The sequence below is a fragment of the Scyliorhinus torazame genome, chromosome 3, assembly GCF_047496885.1.
Source record: "Scyliorhinus torazame isolate Kashiwa2021f chromosome 3, sScyTor2.1, whole genome shotgun sequence".
NCBI lineage: Eukaryota > Metazoa > Chordata > Chondrichthyes > Carcharhiniformes > Scyliorhinidae > Scyliorhinus > Scyliorhinus torazame.
Genome location: NC_092709.1, coordinates 130,938,580 through 130,957,706, shown reverse-complemented (window position 1 = coordinate 130,957,706; position 19,127 = coordinate 130,938,580). Strand labels below are relative to the sequence as shown.

The 19,127-nt window shown below is 46.9% G+C and overlaps 1 protein-coding gene across 3 annotated transcripts in view; it reads left to right on the top strand.

Moving 5' to 3' along the window:
• cnot6l (CCR4-NOT transcription complex, subunit 6-like) overlaps nt 1-19,127 on the top strand; it is a 187,502-nt gene that overhangs the window by 79,901 nt on the left and 88,474 nt on the right. For all 3 annotated transcript variants that reach the window (XM_072496208.1, XM_072496209.1, XM_072496210.1), the window contains exons 2-3: nt 158-280; nt 1,946-2,132. In XM_072496208.1, the coding sequence (XP_072352309.1) occupies nt 169-280; nt 1,946-2,132 (299 nt within the window). In that variant the 5' untranslated portion in view covers nt 158-168. The remainder of the gene's footprint in view (nt 1-157; nt 281-1,945; nt 2,133-19,127) is intronic.

The window sequence follows — 19,127 nt, the reverse complement described above, 5'->3', positions numbered from 1 at the left end:
AGTGCTCCGAAAGCTAGTGATATCGAAACAAACCTGTTGGACTTTAACCTGGTGTTGTAAGACTTCTTACTGTTCAATTTTGTGGTTCTATAAATTCAACTCTAGGAAAAGAGCAAAGTGCAAACTGTTGTATTGACCAGAGATTTTTTCTCCCTAGACCTAATAGGAATGCCAAAGGAAAAATATGATCCAAAAGATCTACATAGAATATATGCAATCATGTCAATAGAAGAGGCAGCCAATGGAAAGAAATCACACTGGGCAGAATTAGAAATTTCGGGTGAGTAGAATGTGGCTCTTGAATGCTACTTTGTTTTCCTCGGGTAGTGTGTGTTTTTAGGCCACGCTTATGCAGCGATTTGCAGGGTTGAATGGGAATGTTCCATTCGTGTGAAAATTTGAAATGTAAAGGTTCAGCTCGGGCAGATGGTGGGAGAATGGCATTAAGTGAAGGGCTCATTCAGAGAGCCAGTGCAGACTTGATGGGCAGAATGGTGGCCTCCTGTGCTGCACCATTTCCTGTCCTAATTTTAGAATCACTTGATTTCCTTTTGCTTTGTTGTGTTTCAGTCATTTCTCTATTCCCTGCTGGCTTTGCAGACTGTTGAAGTTAATTGACTGAAGTCGTTTGTACTTTTAAATCACGGCTTGAGTTTTGGGAGTGACCAGTGTTTTAACAATGCACAATGTAGACTGCCAGTTTTCCAGTAAACCCACTGCACTGTGGGGCCTGTTGCTTTGCATATGTGCAGATTGTCAAGTGACCGTTTGGCCTCCCCTACCCCACATTTATTTGTTACCAAATTTATTTGATGAGCGACACATGTTAATGTGCCATGAACACAAATTTTGATTCAAGGGGTATATTTGATTTTGATTCAAGGGGCTGATTTAGCACACTGGGCTAAATCGCTGGCTTGTAATGCAGAACAGGCAGCAGCGCGGGTTCAATTCCCGTATCAGCCTTCCCGAACAGACGCTGGAATGTGGCGACTAGGGGCTTTTCACAGTAACTTCATTGAAGCCTACTTGTGCAGGGATGTACTTCTGAAGCTTTATAAAGCATTAGTTAGGCCCCATTTAGAATACTGTGAGCCCCTTGAATCAAAATTTGTGTTCATGGCAAATTCATTAAATAAATTTGGTAACAAATAAATGTGGGGTAGGGGAGGAAGGGAGTGGGAAGTCCCAGGCTGTCATTCACTGCACCAAACAAAGAATAAATTACAACACCGATCTAGTATCTAGATTTAAAAACATGGCGTAACTGTTTATCAGAAGATCCTCACCTGCAACACTTTTTCTCACAACAAACCAGCCTTGTGATAAATTGCCAGTTTTTTGAGTGTTTGAACATAATCGTATGCTGACTAAAATATTTTACTATTTGGCCGTTTCACATGGAAAACGATTGCTTCTTTAAAATCTGATCTCTCAGTCGCTCAGATTAAATGTAGTTGGTTATACATCTTGGGAAATCGCCTTTATTCCAGGCCTCTGAGCTGGCTATTCTCAGTTACTGGTGGCATCCTGGGTTTGTAAGGGGAAAATTCAACTGGGTTTCTACTGCCCGAAGCTCTAAAAGGGGTTTTGCTGTGATGTTCCCGACCCTATTGCTCCCCATTGCAAGTTTCCAGAAATCATTATTAATTCGGAATAAGTTATGCTTCGGTCCAATAAAGGTTAAAGCAATGCTACCTGAACAGTTATTCTGGACCGATTTAAAGATGCCATGACCACGGACCAGAAATCTAGCTGATTATAAATGCTCATGTTAAGTTTGGAGCCTCTGCAGGGTTGTTACGAAAAGACTCGCGTACCAGTATTCTGATGGGTAATCGGCATCTAATATTATGATGTAGTCCGTGTAAGCAGAAATATTTTGAAATTCCGGTCTAGGTAAAATCACTAATTTTGTTTTGCTAAATTATTTTTCCTCAATCAGGTAAAGTGAGGAGCTTGAGTACTTCACTGTGGTCTTTAACCCATTTGACTGCACTGCACCTGAACGACAACAACCTTGCACGCATTCCACCGGATATTGCCAAGCTCTATAATCTAGCTTACTTGGATCTATCATCCAATAAACTGCGCAGTTTACCAGCTGAGCTTGGAAACATGGTGTCACTCAGGTAAGTGATAAAGACCAATTACACTGCAAACGCTTGGCAATTGCATGTCAGAAGTTCTCATGGGCTAGTTTCACAATTAGAATGGATGCAAACATCTCAATTGTTTTTACTCATTAAAGAGATGTGGGCTTTGCTGACAAGATCAGCATTTATTGCCCATCCTTAATTGCCCTTGACGAGGTGGTGGTGAGCTGCTGCCTTGAGCCGTTACCCACCGTGCTGTTAGAGAGGGAATGCCAGGATTTTGGCCCCATGACAGTGAAGGGACTGAGATATATTTCCAAGTCCGGATGGTGTGTGGCTTGGAGTTGAACTTCCAGGTGGTGGAGTTTGCGTGTGTCTGCTGCCCTTGTCTATTAAGTTTAGCTTGTCGTGATCATCTTTATTTTTCCTGAAGAACTATTCAACGGGTCAATCCTGAAATAAGCAACACTGCTTTGTGAATTTCTATAAATATCTAAATTCATGACGGAAATTTTACAAGTATGGAAGTCCCACTCCGCTGAGCTACATGAAGCAGTCAAGCAACATCTTGATTTTAAAATTCCTACCCTTGATTTTTCAAAATTTTCCTTGTTCTTGCCCTCTATCTGTGTAGTCTCCTTCAACCCCGCGACTAAGCTATCTGCATTCTTCTAATTCTGGCTTCTTGAGTATCTCCAATTTTAGTCACTCTGCATTGGTGGTTTCACCTTCAGTTGCCCAGCCCCCCCAAACTCTGGACTTCCCTAATTACACCTCTTGGCCTTGTTGCTAACATTTGCCTTAGTTTAATTGCTCTGTTTTATCACCTTTGCTCTTGAGTCGCCAGGTATCTTTATGATACCACCACGTGGTTCAAGTCCGAGTAATGATCAATAATCCAATACACCGCTTAGTAAGATTTAAATCAAAGCATATTTATTATACACAGTAATCACTACTCATGTACAAATTCTACGTCTAAGCTACTTCTACAGCTAACATGCCAATACTTAACTCTGAACTGGCCCACCAGGTCAGGGAAACAAATGGCCTTTTGTTCGGGTTCTGAGCCTGCGGGATTCGTAGTTGGTACAGATTGATAGCTAGGAGCGCCTATCTCGTAGCGAGTGTTGAAGTAAGACTTACAGTTTTTGAGCGGCTGTTGAAGAGTTTAAAAAAATATATATATATTTTTAAAAGTTTTTTAACACTATTTTTCTCCCTTACAAACAATATCCCCCCCCCCTCGTAACAAAAAAACCAGAGAAATCGCGCAGAGCAAGATATATACCTGGCAAAATGATATATTTACACAGCTTTGTACACTGGCCCTCACCCGTACGTGCCAGTTTCCCCAACCCTTCATGTTATCTCTTGCTCATCCACCCTCCCAGGCAGTCGTCCCCCCCCCCCAAAGGATGCTGCTGCTGCTGACCTACCTTCCTCTAACGCTCCGCGAGATAGACTAGGAACGGTTGCCACCGCCTGTAGAACCCCTGCGCAGACCCTCTCAAGGCGAACTTAATCCTCTCCAACTTTATGAAACCAGCCATATCATTTATCCAGGCCTCCAGGCTAGGGGGCTTCGCCTCCTTCCACATTCGCAAGATCCTTCGCCGGGCTACTAGGGACGCAAAGGCCAGAATGCCGGCCTCTTTTGCCTCCTGCACTCCCGGTTCGTCCACTACTCCAAATATTGCTAGCCTCCAGCTTGGCTTGACCCGGACTTTCACCACCTGAGATATTGCTCCCGCCACTCCTCTCCAGAACCCCTCCAGTGCCGGGCATGACCAAAACATATGGACATGGTTCGCCGGGCTCCCTGAGCACCTTCCACATCTGTCCTCTACCCCAAAGAACCTACTCAACCTCGCCCCCGTCAAGTGCGCTCTGTGGACCACCTTAAATTGTATCAGGCTGAGCCTGGCACACGAGGAGGAGGAATTAACCCTACCTAGGGCATCAGCCCACAGACCTTCCTCGATCTCCTCCCCCAGATCCTCCTCCCATTTACCCTTCAACTCTATTACCAGCGCTTCCCCCTCTTCTTTCAACTCCTGGTGTATTTCCGACACCTTGCCCTCCCCGACCCATACACCCGAGATCACCCTATCTTGAACTTCTTGTGCCGGGAGCAACGGGAATTCCCTCACCTGTCGCCTCACAAAAGCCCTCACCTGCATATATCTAAAGGCATTTCCCTGGGGTAACTCAAACTTCTCCTCCAGTGCCCCTAGGCTTGCAAACGTCCTGTCAATGAACAGGTCCCCCATTCTTCCAATCCCCGCCCGAAGGGCTGTTGAAGAGTTAAGCGAGCTGGAAGAGAGAGCGCCTTGAACTTGGGGCTCAATTCTTCTCGTCCCCAGGGGCTTCCCGCCTTTCGGGGTGGACCCTGTACCTGGTCCCAAGTGATTGGACTTTGTCCCAATCATTTGGTTCGATTTTCTCCAATGCTGGAGCGGTTCCCTGATCGATGGGCGGTCCTGAGGTGGTCGTTCACCTCCTTTTGTGTAGGCTTCTGCTGGCGCCGAAGAGTCTGGTTTTGCTTTGTGTCTAAATGTTGCTCATTGTTCCCGGGGATTGCTCATTTGTATGCAGACGGCTGGTGTTATGTTATGCTGATGGTTGCTGGTATCGACCTTGTCCTGGCCTTTCCAGAGGTAAATACACAGTCAACCTGTAGCTGCTCGCTTTTGTCCTGTTGGCTGACTTTCTCATCAGCCTTTGCCGTTCGCCATTTTAAATCGGGAGTTAGCCATTTTAAGTGGCTACATTCCCTCCTTGTGATCCTAACGCGAAGCGTGAAGGATCACATAACTATATTGCTTTCCATTCCCTGACCTCGGGTGGGGGGGGGGGGGCACTTCCTTCATGGCCTCTGCACTGACCATAGCTATGCAAATTTTTTTTAACTAACAATCCTCAGGGCGCTATGTCAAACAGGGGCATGCATTACAAAACAAACTGGGAACCCCTAACTATTCTGAACACACTACACTCACTTAAACATTTCATTACCCTAACATCCTCAACCATACAAACAAAATCATAGCAGTTTATACACATTTTTCCTGGCTTGGCAGTCAAGCTCAGGATCGTACAATTTGCTCATGAATAGTTCTTTACATTTCTTTATTTACAATAAACGCAAGTGAATGCTCTTTATTATAGATCGCGGGGATCTGATCCTATATACCAGGGTTCGAGCGCGGTAGGCTCTCCTTCTCCATTTCCGTAGACGCATAGTCTGCACTACGCAGCAGAGTATCGCTAATACCAGTAATGTTTCTATTGCATAGGACAGAGAGTACCAGGTTATAAACCTGGCACACCAAGATGATGTGGTGTCGCTGGTGACTGGGCTCTGGGTACTGCGGGGAAGTGAAACATTAACGGCTGGGGAGCTTGAAATCATGGGGTTCGTGTTCACGCGCAACCAAATGTCCATAAATATGATGAAGGAAGTCCTCATGGCTCTTCTGTTTCCTTTTCCTTCTTCTCTTCTCCGGTCCTGGAGTTCTGTGGAATCAAGCATAGTGTCTGTAACTATCTTTGTTTAATATCTCTTACGATAGAGTGTCTGTCCTGTAGTGCCAATTACTCCCTTTATAATTGGTCACTATGTGTGACTCTCATTTTTTTTTCTTCAAAAATCGAATTTTAGAACAAGACACACTTACCAATTCCCGTCTCGCAGACTGTGCGATTTACCATCCAAATGTTTCAGTATGTAAATAGCATGTGGTTGGCAACCCAAGGGTTACCTGAAACAAAACACAACTTTTTGAACTAAAATTTCCAAAATGAGGTGCGTATGGGCCGTGACGGGTAAGAGTTGGATGGAGTCCCCGGGTAGGACGGCTACCAATGCCGTGTCTGCCCTACCCGAGCGTAGTTGACCAGAGGGGGTTCCCAGGCAGGGCGGGTCCCAGGACGTTTCTCCACTGCCTGAGCAACTGACTAGAACGGGCAAGAAATGTAGTCATCGTGGGGGGGCTGCCATATTGGTTCTACCTTCGAACCAGAAGGGCAGTTACGAACGGGCGTCTGGTTCCTTAACCAGTCTCTGCAGACAAGCTCTTGAGGTTTCTGCTGAACTAGTGTCTGGCAATGGTGAGGCTCTGTAGGCAAGTCTGCAGAGGTTTTGGCCGATTTAGGCGTGGGACAGTGAGAAAAAATTCTCCTGTCGGACATACAACATTGAACAAACTTACAAACAACATAAAACATTCTGCAGGTTCCATCAGAAAGGACACCACTTCTCCCAAGCGGTTCCTTTAAACATCATCTGGACACCTCCGTTCTCGGTTGCGAACAGGTTCGCAAAGGGGTTCTCTGTATGGGAGTCAGACCCAAGGTCGTCACCTTCTCCCGGGTGCCAAACTCTTGAGTGTATGAGGGCTGAAAGGGCTGTGTGGTGTGATGTGTGGTTGCTCTCGTCGTTGCGGACGAGTCGGAACGAGTTATCGCGGTGCCAGTAATTGGTGTTTAGCTGTGTGGGGACAGAATCGGGGTCGTCAGTGTAGTTCGGTGGTTGGTGGTGGGGTTTGCTGAGGACAGTGATCATGAAGGGATCACTCGGATCGTAGTCTGAATCGCTGGGGGTGGGTCCTGTTGCATGGGGATAGTAGGGAGGCGTGCTGTGGCTATCATCCGAGTCACAGTCGCTGTCTCTGCTGCTGCAGTCTATGGGCATTCCGGGGCGGAGTGTATATTTAGGGGGTGGAGTCGAGGTCGAGTCCGTTGCTGGGCTGGACGTGTTGGGGGATGGTAGGGTTATGTTGGCGGTGGGCGGGGTGTGGTGTGCTGCGTCGAGCATGACGTGGTGTGCGTGGTTAGACTGTGTTCCATATGCCTTCAGCTGGTTTATATGGAACCATGCAGTCTTACCATTGGGGTACTTTATTTTATATACAGAAGGGCTTACTTTATCCGCAATGGAGTATGGACCCGAGATTTTTCGTGACAGGAATGTGCTGGGGTTATATACAGAGAGCATAACTTGCTGTCCTATACTGTACTCAGTCGCATGCACTGCCTTGTCGAAACAAGCCTTGCTCTTTCTTTCTGGTGCCCAATTTTACTGCGGCTGCTAGCTGAGCCGTTTTAACATTTTCAACTAATTGCTGTACTGCTTTCTCGCGTGTGAGGGCCGTCACCTCGGGGCTGGTCAAGTCTAAACCTAACAAATATTCTGTGCCTTTCATGGGGCGCCCGGTCATGAGCGTGTGTGGGGTGTAACCTGTGGAAGTAGAAATTCTGTTGCGTATAAACATCAGCGCGAAAGGGAGAACTGAGTCCCAAGTGGTGGTGTTCTGCTGGACCATTTTTCTGAGGGTGGATTTTAGGGTCCAATTCATGCGCTCCACGATACCACTCGACTGTGGGTGGTATGCTATGTGGAATTTTTGGGTGATGCCAAATATCGTGAGGACGTTCTGCATGACACGTCCCGTAAAATGGGAACCTTGGTCGGATTCAATGCTGCGGGGGAGTCCCCATCTTGTAAAGATGTGGTGGGTTAAAATCTTGGCTGTGATTTTTGCAGTGTTTGTGCGGGCTGGGAATGCTTCCACCCATTTCGTAAATGTGTCAATTACCACAAGTACATATTTATAGCCATTCCTGCAAGGGGGCAATGGTCCTAGAAAATCGATCTGGAGGTTAGTCCAGGGCCATTAACGGGTCGGGTGTGGCTGAGTTGAGCCTTTGTGGCATATCTGTCCGGATTATTCTGGGCACAGATAAGACCATTCTCTATGTAATGGTTTACATCATCCTTTAAATTCGGCCACCAACCAAGCTGCTTGAGATGGGCTGTAGTGGCATTGATTCCCTGATGTCCATGACTGTCTTGGAACAAACAAATCAGTTGATTCCTGTTCTATTCGGGAACCACATGAAGGGTGTCTTTTAACACCACACCGTCATGTGTGGTCAGTGCATTTTTGAATCTCATAGGGAGCTGGATATTTTCCTTTTACAATCTCCTTGAGATTGCTGTCCTGCTTCTGGGCCTCTACTAGATCCTTGATCTTTGTCTGTGAGACCTGAACTGCACTCACTGGTGCGCTTTCGGGGAGTGTCCAACAATATCCGTGCCTGGAACCTGCTTTAGCCAGTGCGTCGGCTTTCACATTTCCAGGGGGGGAGGAACGATGGTGACTGCGGACTTTGATTATCCCATAAGCCCTGTTCTGGACTCGCTCTAAGATGTGACGGAGCAATGGGGCTGAGGGGAGGGGTTTTCCGTCTGCGGAAACAAATCCTCTTGCTTTCCACAGGTGCAGAAATTCCATGAGGCTGTTGCAGACATAGAGGCTGTCCGAGTATATGTCTGCTGGGCTGGGGAAGGAATCTGGGTGTTCAACTATATATGCGATGGCCGCGAGCTCTGCTGCCTGCGCGCCTAAGTGGCCTGGAAGCTGCCACGATATTTCCTCAAGGGCACGTCCCTGCGCGTCCTCGACATAGATACCGCAACCTGTTATGTGCTTCCCATCCAAGACTGTGGAAGATCCGTCCACATAGATCCTTATGGGATCACACATGTCCGTGTGCTGGGGGCTCTGGGTTGAACTACCTATCTTTCTGGGGAGTGTTTTAGCAATAAAGGGGCCTGTGTTGTGGTGTGGAGAGATAATCTCACATTCATGGGTGGTTCCGGGGTACTGTAAATTGTCGGCAAAGTAGGTGTGCGTCTTTGTCCTTTTCACAGTGATGTCCCATCCCTGCAAGAGAAGGGTCCATCTAGCTGCTCTAATCTGGTTTACTGTACCGTCCTTGAGTCGTCCGTCCAGTAAAAGTTGGGTGGAGGTGTGTTCGGTGAGAATTGTGATGGGGTTCAGTCCGGTAATATATGAAAAATACTGCACTGCCCAAAATACTGCGAGCAGGTGCCTCTCACAGGCTGAAAATCCCTGCTCCATAGCATCTAAAATTCTGGAGGCGTAAGCTACGGGCCTTAACTGGTCGTGCCGATCCTGGAGGAGCACGGCCGATAGGGTGCGGTCTGTGGTCGCTACCTCTGACGTAAGGGGAAAGCGGGTCTGGAGCTTGTAGTGCGGGGGCTGCTATGAGTGCCTGTTTTAAAGAGTCCACAGCATCCGTATGCTGCGGAAGCCATTCCCAGGGGGCTCCTTTCTTTAGGAGGTCTGAGAGGGGTGCTGCCTTGCTGGCAAAACCGTCAATGTGGTTTCGGCAGTAGCCAACCAGTCCTAAAAACGACCCGAGTGCTGAAACGTTCTGGGGAAGGGGCAATTTAGCAATCGAGTCAATCCTTTTATGCTCGATCTCTCGTTTACCATGTGTGATAATTGTTCCCAAATATATCCCCTTTTCTTCCAAAATCTGGGCCTTTTTGGGGTTGACTTTACAACCGATTGGGTGTAATAGTTCCAGGAGTTCGGGTAGAAGCTCAATGTGCTCTTCCTTGGTGTCTCTGCAGTAGTAGGTCGTCTACATACTGTACCAGACATTCGGGGTGACAGAATTTGGCTAAACCATTTGCCAGTTGTCGGTGGAAAATGGAGGGGGTGTTGTGCAATCCTTGTGGCAGGCATGTCCATGTGTACTGCTGTGCTTTAAAGGTGAAGGCAAATTTGTACTGGCACGCCTTTGCCAATGGAATGGACTAGAATCCATTACTGACGTCCAAAACCGTAAAGAATTGGGAATTGAGTCCCTGCTTGAGCATGGTCTCGGGACTTGTGGCTACTGTGGGGGCTGCTGCGGGGGTGACTTTGTTGAGTTCCCGGTAATTGATGGTCAGTCGCCATGATCCATCGGGCTTTCTCACTGGCCAAATCAGGGCATTATTAGTGGAGGCTACTGATCCAAGTATGCCCTGCTCTAATAAGCTTTCTATTACCTTTGAGATTTATCCCAAAGGGTGTCGCAGACCCAACTGGGGGAGCCCGTACACCGTCAGTCCGTTCCGGTCAAGTCCGTCTGATCTGAACAGGCGCTAACGCTATGAATGGGCTCTGTCTTTTTCTTACTCCGTGTCCGTCTGCTGGGCTCTCTGTGGCTTTTTAGGGGCATTGCACTCTCTTGCGAAGTGTCCCAACTGTCTGCAGTTGTAACACTCCTGTGACTTGGGTGGGGGGGGGCTGTTCTTTCCTTCGTTCACCCATACGGGGTTTTGGTGTGCTGTTTTTACTGGCTGCATATCTGCGCCGGCCTGGTTTTCCTCGGGATTCTGGACTGTGGGTTTGCTCTGTATAGATTGCTCCCACGTGCGGGACAATCTTTTCACTGCCCACTTCTCGTTATGGGCCTCCTCTGAGGGATCATAACTCGCGCAGGCTTTCTGTCCTGTTTCTGTGGCACGGGAGATAAGGGTGCGGGTCCATTTGGCCATGTTGTCTGGGGACAAATGGGCGCGGTCTAAGTCTCCAAAGACTGCTGCAAAGTGGATCCACAGGCGTCCAGCAAACTCTGAGGTGCTCGGATTTCTTTTGCCTACATTTGTTGAGGCCATCTACGGGGTCACTCCGGTTATACCCGATCGCACCCAGGATCGCGGTATGCATTTCTGCAAGGGTGCCTCCTCCTACATTCTGTGGGTCGGGAAGGGCTGCTGCTACTGAAGGGTCTAAACTTAAAACTGAGCTTTACATGCTCTCGCTCATCCAAGCCGTACATGGTCGCCTGATGCTTAACTGTGGCAAAGAAATGGTGGGGGTCTGAGGTGAGGAGGAACGGTGTGATCTTATCGCACGTGTCCCGTAATTGGGTCACTGTTAAGGGGGTGGAATATAGAAATTCCGCATCGTCTGATGTGGCTGTGTGGTGGGTGGTTTCTGGGTTCATTGGAGCGTGAACTATCTGCTGTGTGGGGGGATGGCACGCTTTTCTTTTTTGTGGCTTTCCCTGCGCACATGTTCCCTGAACATATCTCTGCGCTGTTTCATTCAATTCTTTCCAATCAGGGCCGTCTTCCTGATCTAATTTTTCTCCAAAGGTTTCCTGGAAACCTTTTTGAACAGAAAGCAGTGATTGCAGCTCTGCAATCTGCTTCCGGCACTTTGCGTGATCTAGCGTGCTTTGTCTTTGTTCTGTGGTGGCAGCATGGAGTGCTCTTAATGCTGCCTTGAGGTCACTACACTGTTTCTGTAATGCCTCTACTACCTGTTTTTCCGTTCCTTCTCGTACCAGGACTGCACGTTGCGTGTCCTGATAGGCCTTTTCGTATTGAGACTGGAAGCTGCTTAAGTGCGCCAGACAAGACTGGTGAGCCCTTTTGGCATCCTCCACGTCTACATCTTTTGCTGCCAACTTCCTTCTCAATTCTAAATTCTCCTTTTCTACCTCGCTTATTGACCTGACTCATTCGATGTAGGCCCTCAACTTCTTTCCGGAGCGTCCTAACGACCTCCTCTGTGCCTCGCAATTGTGCCAGGCAGGACACGATTGCCCTCGGCTTGCGAACTTTCCCTAAGCTCTTTTTGTGGATCTCGCTCAGGGTCTCCCACCAAGTATGTCCTATACTCCCGGGGCCTGATTCCTCGTTATCACAGAATTCATTCCAAAGGGGCCATCCTTCCCCTTTGAGATATTTCCTGATCTCTTCCTCCCAAATGGGACATTGTCCCACTCTACTGCTGCTGGTCGCTGCGACCGCAAATTCCTCTGGGTTCATTAGGGGCTGCATTGCCTACATTGCCATCTTTCCTATCCGAATGCTGCTCTTCAAATTTTGGGACAGGGGTTCTAATCTGAATGCTGCTCTTCAAATTTGGGACGGGGTATTAAGGCGGTGCTGTAAATATGGGTAAGGCTTTCACTACTTTCCAAAATACAGACTTCCGACAGTTTTGTCCAACAAAAAATCTATCGGTTTTACCTGATCGCCCGGTTAGGTACGCATGCATACATATACTTCCGAATTATGAGTATTGAACAGAACTGCTTGAACACTGTTGGTTTTCTGTTTCCAATTGGATCTCTAATTCAAATTCTGGGTTCTCCCGGAGTGGTTTTCCACTTCTAGATCGGGTCCCGTCAGGATGTCGCCAAATAATGTTGCTAACTTTGCCTTAGTTCAATTGCTCTGTTTTATTACCTTTGCTCTTGAGTCGCCAGGTATCTTTATGATACCGCCACGTGGTTCAAGTCCGAGTAATGATCAATAATCCAATACACCGCTTAGTAAGATTTAAATCAAAGCACATTTATTATACACAGTAATCACTACTCATGCATAAATTCCACGTCTAAGTTCCTTCTTAAAACTAACAGGCCAATACTTAACTCTGAACTGGCCCACCAGGTCAGGGAAACGAATGGCCTTTTGTTCGGGTTCTGAACCTGCGGGATTCGAAGTTGGTACAGATTGGTAGCTAGGAGCGCCTATCTCGTAGCGAGCGTTGAAGTAAGACTTACAGTTTTTGAGCGGCTGTTGAAGAGTTAAGTGAGCTGGAAGAGAGAGCACTTTGAACTTGGGGCTCAATTCTTATAGTCCCCAGGGGCTTCCCGCCTTTCGGGGTGGACCCTGTACCTGGTCCCAAGTGATTGGACTTTGTCCCAATCACTTGGTTCGATTTTCTCCAATGCTGGAGCGGTTCCCTGATCGATGGGCGGTCTTGAGGTGGTCTTTGTGTAGGCTTCTGCTGGCGCCGAAGAGTCTGGTTTTGCTTTGTGTCTAAATGTTGCTCATTGTTTCCGGGGATTGCTCATTAGTATGCAGATGGCTGGTGTTATGTTATGCTGATGGTTGCTGGTATCGATCTTGTCTGGCCTTTCCAGAGGTGAATACACAGTCAACCTGCAGCTGCTCGTTTTTGTCCTGTTGGCTGACTTTCCAATCAGCCTTTGCCGTTCGCCATTTTAAATCCGGAGTTAGCCATTTTAAGTGGCTACAGCCTCTCCACCTCTTTGTCTCTTTGAAGACCGTCTTCCTTCAAACTGACCCACCTTTTAACCAAGCTTTTTGTCATCTTATGTAATATCTCCTTATCTATGATTCTATATAGCTTAAGTGTTATATTTGCACAGCGTCCTTTGAAACGAAATGCAAGTTGTTGTATAACTATGATCTCCGTAAGATTAGAACGGCTAGTGATCATTTGCATAGTCTTGATGAGTGTTTTCTGTGGCTTCAGCATTTTTTAAGGTTTTCTTCGTGCTGTTTTAAACCACCATCTTGAATAAGTCATTATCTATGACTGAATAATTCAGATTATGAATTTGGGAAGGACTCCATTTCCTGTGGCTTCTGCAATTGACTAATAACATGCAAGTTTGATCTGTCTGGTTTTTGACTACACAACTTGGTAATGAGGTGTTTGGATCTGCAATTTTTAAAAAAGCTTTTTCCTTTTGTTGTAGTTGTTCACAAGAAGATTTAAAAAATGAAACCATAACAATTCAGACTCAAGTCATTCCCTCCTTAACTGGATGATGATTGTGAAAAGGGGTCACAGCATGAGAGGAAAGGGTAGTTCTGGGAAGGCAAAGCATTGGAAAATCTAATGGGTGGCACTGAAAACTGCCTGCTGAGATAGTGATTTTATAGAACATGTGCATACTTACTAAACTTAGTGACATAAAACATGTTTTAGTTGCCAGCCATGTTACTTTGCGTGCAAAAAGGTGAAAAGTTGATTTGTGTTAAATTGAAAACGTGCTTTTTTAACTAAAATGCCAACATGAATACGGTGCATTCGTAGCAATTGTAGTAGAGGTTTCAAGACCTGTGTATTGAGTCGGCTACCACGTGGGGTTATTCCCTGTGACTCAACTCGGTGCAGAGGGCAAAAGACACATCAACAATCTGGACAAGATGGCTCTTTAATCAAACTTGTTACGTGTACACTGAGAACAGATCTGGATATCTGCCAAGATCTTCCTGCTCAACAAAGATAAAAACACAATACTTATACAACTTTCAAAAATCAATAGCCCACCCCAGCTGGATGTGATCCAATCCCTGAAGCTGCTACGTTTAAATTTATCCAATAGAATTGCAAGCAATGCTCAAACTTCACCCAGTGGAATTGCGAGCAGCCCATGAATGATCCTCATCCTGACAGCTATGTTTACTAGTAATTTGCTGTGCACTCATTGTCTGTGAGAAACAGGACAGCAAAACCAGAATCCTGGATTGTTTCACAAAGACAGGATATCAGAAGTGACGTCCTTTTGGTCAAGTTAGCTATCCTAAATCACATTTGATTACTTATTACTGCTATGTCTTAAAAATGCACGTTTAACGGTTAATAATGATTACTCCGTACACGTCCTATAATTCATCTCAAGCCTTAATAAACTAATTTATGTAAAACTACTCTAATGGCATTAACCAGCGAAATACTGCAGATGCTGAAAATCTTAAATAATAAATAGAATGCTGGAAAAACTCAACAGGCTTGGCAGCATCTGTGGAGAGAGAAACAGAGTTAAGGTTTTGAGTCCCGATGACTGCTTCAGAGCTGTCTTTTTTTTGGGTGCAAGTGGCCCAAATGGCTGAATTCACATCACCGACCAATGATGCAATGTCGTTAGCTAGCTTATGTATGTATCCACTCTTGACGTAGAACAAAGCCTGGTGGGCAGAAAATAATCACAGAATATAGATTTCCAATCTTTTTGTGATGTCGAATCTATTCCAAAATCAAACTGGATGAATTCTATAGCACTGCAAGTAATACAGAACAGGCTCTTGAAGCAACTGTTATAAATGTAGAGATCATTTGAGTAAGATTTGTATATATTGAGAGATTAAGACGACAATTTAGACATAAATTTTAACCAACTACAAAACCTTTACCATGCAACAAAAAATTCCAACAGAAGCTGCAATCAAAAGTCTCTTGTACAAGTTTTTCAAGACCTTAAACTTAAGAGCAGTCTTGCAGATGAATGCATTGTTTGAAAGTCTACATCAGGGACAAAGTGTACTAAATCACAGGATCTATGTTAACAGAAACATCTGAACTCTGACCATTTCAGCATTATTTTTGAAGCTGAGACCTTTCACTGATGCTGTCTGAATGGGAATGAGGTCAGATGCAATTGCTCCACATGTTTGAGCCTCCAAGACACACCTGTTGGCATCGGGGCCAAGTGTGACGATGAGCACCTGTATGGCTTTGACTAAAGGCCAAAGATAGCGGCAGCGCATCCAATACCTCCTGGTGACATTCGACTCATTCCATACCATTCAGTACATCCATGAATCTGGCCTTCCTCTCTACCAGATGCCCCCCCAACCAACCACATGCAGATTTATGTTTTCAGAGGAGTTGTTCTGATAACTTAGCTGCTACCCTGAATGAGGGAAACCTGAAGACAGGCATGTTCCAGACTAGAATTGGGTCTCAATAGATGTTGGCTGCTCCAGCAAGTTCATTTCTGGCATGAAGAATAACTGTCTGCAATACTTCTGTATCTGGCAGAAGAACAATTTTGCTAACACACACCATTTGGAAGCAACTTCCAAGTACATTTTATCTCTGCGGGGTCTGAGGGAAGAAAGCTGCCACATGTATGCAAAATCCCACAAGCACCCGACCACCCTGCTCGGTGTGTAACTCAAGAACTTGTGTCTGACAATCTATGCTTGTTTTCTTGTCTCACAAGTAATCAAATAAGCTTCCTGGGATCATCTAGCAGTCATCAGTTTTATAACCAACGGTCGCGATTGGAGGAACACCATGGTCCTGTCCAGGAGTCTGGATGAGCAGTGACTTTCACCTACAATCATGTGCAAGTTTCATCAAAATCCCCCCAGATGATTTTCATATGAGTTTCCACATTCCACTCCCCAAAACACACTTTAAAATCTTCTCCCATAATTATGTTTTCCTTTTAGTGGTTTACATTCCAAAATCCAAACTAGATTTTCCCAATGGCAGTTTTAAACAAACCTTCTGCTCTATTTTAACAGCAATTCCAATCCAGGATTTCACAACACTGCATTAGAACTTCTTTGTCATGACTGCTGTGCAAACTGCTCATAATTGCTTTAACTCGCGATTCCCGGACTATCTCAAAATTACATTCATATGGTCTACCTCTGAAATCTGCATTCCCATTTTAAACCTAGTTATGGCAATTATCTCCAACTCCGAACATTTTGTTTACTCCTTTAATTTTTCTCGACAATACCTTTGTCTCTGTTCACTTAACTCCAGTCGTCTTAACCCATTCTTTCTGTCCCAATTCCTTGGTAAGAAACCTGCCTCTTTGACGCTCCTGTCCAGTCTTCTGGCAGAGTTGAGAGATGTTCACACCGAGATCCTGTCTCCAACTGGCCACAAATTCCGCTAAAACTAAAATGATGAAGCTTCTCGGCCTTCAAGGTCCCAGTTGCGAAGCAACACCGCATTCCTCTGCTGGCCTATATTTTTTTTAAATAAACAATTTTATTGAAGTATTTTTGGCATATAAAACAGCAACATTATACCGTAGTCTACAAATAGCAAATAAGACGCAATGCGAGCATCGGCTCCCCTCCCGCAAGAAACTGCCTAAGCAACCCCCTACTCTACGCTACCTTAACCCCCCCTCTTCTCCGCGAAGAAGTCAACGAATAACTGCCACCTCCACGCGAACCCTGACAGCGATCCTCTCAAGGCGAACTTAATTTTCTCCAGCCCGAGAAAGCTCACCATGTCCGAAAGCCATACTTCAGACTTCGGGGGCTTTGAGTCCCTCCATGCCAACAGTATTCGTCGCCAGGCTACCAGGGAAGCATAGGCCAAGACATCGGCCTCTTTCTCCTCCTGGACTCATGGGTCCTCTGAAACCCCAAAAATTGCCACCTCAGGACTCATTGCTACACTAGTTTTCAATATCCGGGACATGACGTCCGCGAGTCCCTGCCAGTACCTCCTTAGTTTGGGACACGCCCAGAACATGTGTACATGGTTCGTGGTCCTCCGGCACGTCTAGCACATTTGGCCTCCAGCCCAAAGAATTTGCTCATCCGGGCCACCATCATGTGGGCCTGATGTACGACCTTGAACTGGATCAGACTGAGCCTGGCGCATGTTGCGGTTGTGTTTACTCTACTCAAAGCGTCTGCCCATATTCCCTCCTCTATCTCTTCCCCCACCCCCCGAGCTCCTCCTCCCACTTAAGCTTCAGTTCTTCGGTCTGTGCCTCCACTGCTCCCATTGGTTCTTTATAAATGTCGGAGACTCTTCCCCCTCTCCTCTGGAAACTACCCTGTCCTGGATCCCCCTTGGTGGGAGGCGTGGGAAGGATGGTACCAATCTGCGTACGAAATCCTGCACCTGAAATCATTCCCTCTCGCCAGCCCGAACTTCTCCTCCAACACCCTCGTGCTCGGAAAGCTCCCTTCTGGGAACAGATCATCCATCCTCGCAATCCCTGCCCTCCGCCATAATTGGAACCCACCGTCCATATTCCTCGGGGCAAATCGGTGGTTACCGCAGATTGGGGACCAAACTGATGCTCTCACTTCCCCTATATGCCTCCTCCACTGGCCCCAGATCCGTAGAGCCGCCACCACTATAGGGCTGGTGGAGTATCATGCTGGCGGGAGCGGCAGAGGTGCTATACCAAGGCTGCCAAACTGGTGCCCCTGCACAAAGCAGCCTCCATCTGCTCCCACACCGACCACGTACCCACCATCCATTTCCTTACCATGGCCATGTTAGCGGCCAAGTAGTAGTTGCTAAAGTTTGGCAACGCCAGCCCCCCATCTCCTCGGTTCCTCTCGAGCATCGCCTTCCTCACCCGTGGGGACTTTCCCGCCCAAACAAATCCCAGGATAATTTTATCTAGCCTCTTAAAGAAGGACCGCGGAATGAAAATGGGGAGACACTGAAATACGAACAAGAACCTCGGGAGATTCGACATCTTCACCGTCTGCACTCTTCCCGCCAATGACGACGGGAGCGCATCCCATCTCCAGAACTCGTCCCTCACTTGCTCCACCAACCGGGACAAGTTTAGCTTATGCAACTTATCCCAGTCTTGCGCTACTTGTATCCCTAAATATCTGAAGCTTTCTCCTACCAGCCTGAATGACAGCCCCCTCAGCCTACTCTCCTGACCTCTTGCCTGCACTACCCACATCTCGCTCTTTGCCATGTTCAGTTTATATCCTGAGAACCGACCAAATTCCCTCGGGGTTTCCATGATTCCGTCCATCCCCGCCATTGGGTCTGACACGTATAACAGCAGGTCATCCGCATATAACGAGACTTTATGTTCCACTCTTCTTCTCCTCCTCCCTCTTCTCCCCCCCCCCCCCCCCCCCCCCCCCGAAACAGCCCTTTCCAGTCCCTTTAAGGCCTGAGCAATTGCCAGCTGCTCTAGAGCCAGCGCAAACAACAGTGGGGTGAGGGGGCATCCCTGTCTAGTCCCGCGGTGCAGTCTGAAGTCGTCAGATGTCGTCCTGTTCGTCCTCACACTCCCCTCTGGGGCCTGATATAGCAGCCTAACCCCGTCAATGAATCCCAACCCGAACCCATAACGTCCCAGCACCTCCCATAAATAGTCCTACTCAATCCAGTCGAAAGTCCTTTTGGCATCCATTGCTACCAGTACATCTGCCTCCCTGCTCTCCGGGGGCATCATAATCACATTGAGCAGCCTCCTTATATTGGCCACCAGTTGCCTGCCCTTTACGAACCCGGTTTGGTCCTCCGCAATCACGACCAGTACACAGTCCTCAATTCTAGACGCCAAGATCTTGGCCAGTAACTTAGTGTCTGCGTTAATCAAAGAGATCGGCCTGTCGGACCCACATGCCTCTGGTTATTCCGTTTCAGTATAAGCGAGATAGTGGCCTGCGACATCGCCGGGGGTAAGACCCCTCTGTCTCTGCTGGCCTATATATTTACTCTTCATGGCGTAGCCCTTTCTACAACTTTTCGCAATATACATTAATAATCTGGAGGAAGGAATTGAAGGCACAGTTGCTAAGTTTGCAGATGATCAAAGATCTGTAGAGGGACGGGTAGTATTGAGGAAGCAGGGGGGCTGCAGAAGGATTTGGATCAGCTAGGCGAGTGGGCAATGAAATATAATGTGGAAAAGTGTGAGGTTATGCAC